Raw genomic sequence first — 2,612 nt, forward strand, 5'->3', positions numbered from 1 at the left:
TCCATGAAGAATAATACAGAGGTGAAAGGATTCGTCCTGCTGGGACTAACCAATAACACAGAGCTGCAACTTCCTCTCTTTCTAATGTTCACCCTCATCTACCTCGTCACTCTGATTGGGAACCTGGGGATGATCATGCTGATCCTGTTCGACTCTCGTCTCCACATTCCCATGTACTTCTTTCTCAGTAACCTGTCCCTGGTAGACTTTTGTTACTCCTCAACAATCACTCCTAAGGTCATGGCTGGATTACTTATAGGAGACAAGGTCATCTCCTACAATGCGTGTGCCGCCCAGATGTTCTTTTTTGTTCTCTTTGCGACTGTGGAAAGTTACCTCTTAGCTTCAATGGCCTATGACCGCTACGCAGCAGTGTGCAAACCCCTGCATTACACCACCACCATGACAACGAGTGTGTGTGCTCGTCTGGCCATAGGCTCCTATGTCTTTGCTTTTCTAACTGCTGCTATTGACATTGGAGACACATTCGATCTCTCTTTCTGTATGTCCAATGTAGTCCATCACTTTTTCTGTGATATTCCAGCAGTCATGACCCTGGCTTGCTCAGATAAAGACACTAATGAGCTGATTCTTGTTCTTATTTCAAGCTTTAATATCTTTTTTGCAGTTCTAGTTATCTTGATTTCCTACATGTTCATATTTATTACCGTTTTGAAGATACAGTCAGGTGAGGGCTACCAAAAGGCTTTATCTACCTGTGCTTCTCATCTTGTTGCAGTTTCCATATTTTATGGGACAGTCATCATCATGTATGTACAGCCAAGTTCAAGTCATTCCATGGATACAGACAAAATCGCATCTGTGTTCTATACTATGGTCATCCCCATGCTGAACCCTGTGGTCTACAGCTTGAGGAACAAAGAGGTCAAGAATGCTATCAAGAAGGTTGTTGAGAGGGCAAAATATTCTCTAGGTTTAGTCTTTTAGTGATGTAGAATCCACAAAAGTTACTTTATCCCACTTAGATCTACTCTATGCCATAACTCAATGTTCATGGCCATATAGGGTATTAAAACATAAAATTTACTCTAATATTATTTATTTCTTTAATTTTGTAACCGATCCAGGTATCCAAAATACAGAAAAAGTATGATAATTCTTTTTAACCAAAGCAGTTTATGAAGAAAACTTCTTTGTTAGTATTGCATTGGACATACTTTTTTTTTCCTTGATGTACTTCAGAAATGGTAAGAAAAAATAATGAAAAAGAAAAAAAAAACATTTAAGATATTGGACCAGGTATTGAGGAAAACAGTGGATAATGGAGTTTCCTCCAGAAAAAAAAAATCAGGGTCTCACAGAGAAATAAATCCCATCACCAGGATCAGGGGCCTTGGTAATGTCCATTCCATAAGGTTTCTAAACTGAAATCCTATTTGTCTTCCATTACTGTATGTTCTGAATGGAGATTCTTTTCCCCTGGTTATCTTTACTCAGACCCAACGTTATTTATTGGGTATGCATGTGGAACAAGCTAAGTTTTCTTTTTAGTGCATAAGTTGCTAGGCAACAAGGAGCCACACCTGGACTGGATGGAGAAAATGATTGAACTTCTTGGACATTGTGCTTCTATATTGGTTGGTTGGGATTAGGTTATCTCCCTAGTGGAGGTGAATAATAAATTTCCTGTGTGGAAGGAAGTATAAGATGGATATTTGATGATCATAAGCATTACAGTGGAAAAGACTGGTTAGTTATTTTCCCAAACTATTTCCTTTTTACTCCTGGAAAAATGCATAGGCTTTATTCCTCCGCCTTCATACAATTAGTAGTGACCATGTGCTTGTGTTCTTAACTATAGAATGTAAGTACAGGTCATATATGCTAATTCCAAGTTTGGACTATGAAACTTCCCAGGTGATGTCCTGTTCATTCTTTTTCTTTGTTACCAGTTGGATGGAGAGGATTCAGACCACAAGAATGACAAAACCACTAATGGAAAGAATCTAGGTCAATTGAATCTCTGCATAAGTTCCCCCAGAACTAATGGAACAATATGCAAGCACGAAAGACATCTATGGTCATGTCACTGCTGTTTGCAGTTTGCTTGCTTGGCAGCTAGTATTATTGACCCTAACAGATTCAGAGAGCTTCCCATAAGATCTGGAGGATGTTGTGGGGGTGGGGAGGATTTATGCTGGGAAAACTATCAAATTTCTCCAGCATATCCTGATTCTACAATGATTTCTTTTGAAAACTCACCAGCCTCCAAATCATAACCAAAATGGCTAGCGCCAACTTAGCACACGTTTCGGAGAGAGAACAAATCCAATGTGAATTCCGTTCCAAACCAAACTTTGTGATGTAGGGCAAGTTATGTAAGTGTTCTGAGTTTCTAATGGGGAAACTACTGCCTCTCTCCCAGACTTCTATTAAACGGGTACTGAACGAGCCAGACTGTAGCACGGTGCCTGGAACAGAGTAGCTGCTCAAAATATGTCAGCATCCTTTCCCTTCTGCTCCTTTTCTTATCTCTCTTTCAATCATCTAATATGCCAACCATCTCCATAGAACTACTAAAACAGTTACGAATTATATTGCTTTGTTTTTATAGGTTTAGTTGTAGCACTGAATTGCAAGACTTTTGAGCC

General features: G+C 39.4%; 1 protein-coding gene across 1 annotated transcript; it reads left to right on the forward strand.

Moving 5' to 3' along the window:
• LOC101096842 (olfactory receptor 5B17-like) lies at positions 1-948 on the forward strand. Its single transcript, XM_003993399.5, has one exon. The coding sequence runs from the start codon at positions 4-6 to the stop codon at positions 946-948; it is 945 nt and encodes a 314-aa protein (XP_003993448.1). The 5' UTR covers positions 1-3.
• Positions 949-2,612: the final 1,664 nt, after the last annotated feature.

The sequence above is a fragment of the Felis catus genome, chromosome D1 (assembly GCF_018350175.1).
Source record: "Felis catus isolate Fca126 chromosome D1, F.catus_Fca126_mat1.0, whole genome shotgun sequence".
NCBI lineage: Eukaryota > Metazoa > Chordata > Mammalia > Carnivora > Felidae > Felis > Felis catus.

Bases quoted from the DNA above. Each gene is read 5' to 3' on its own strand.
- LOC101096842 (XM_003993399.5), top strand. From the start codon at position 4: ATGAAGAATAATACAGAGGTGAAAGGATTCGTCCTGCTGGGACTAACC.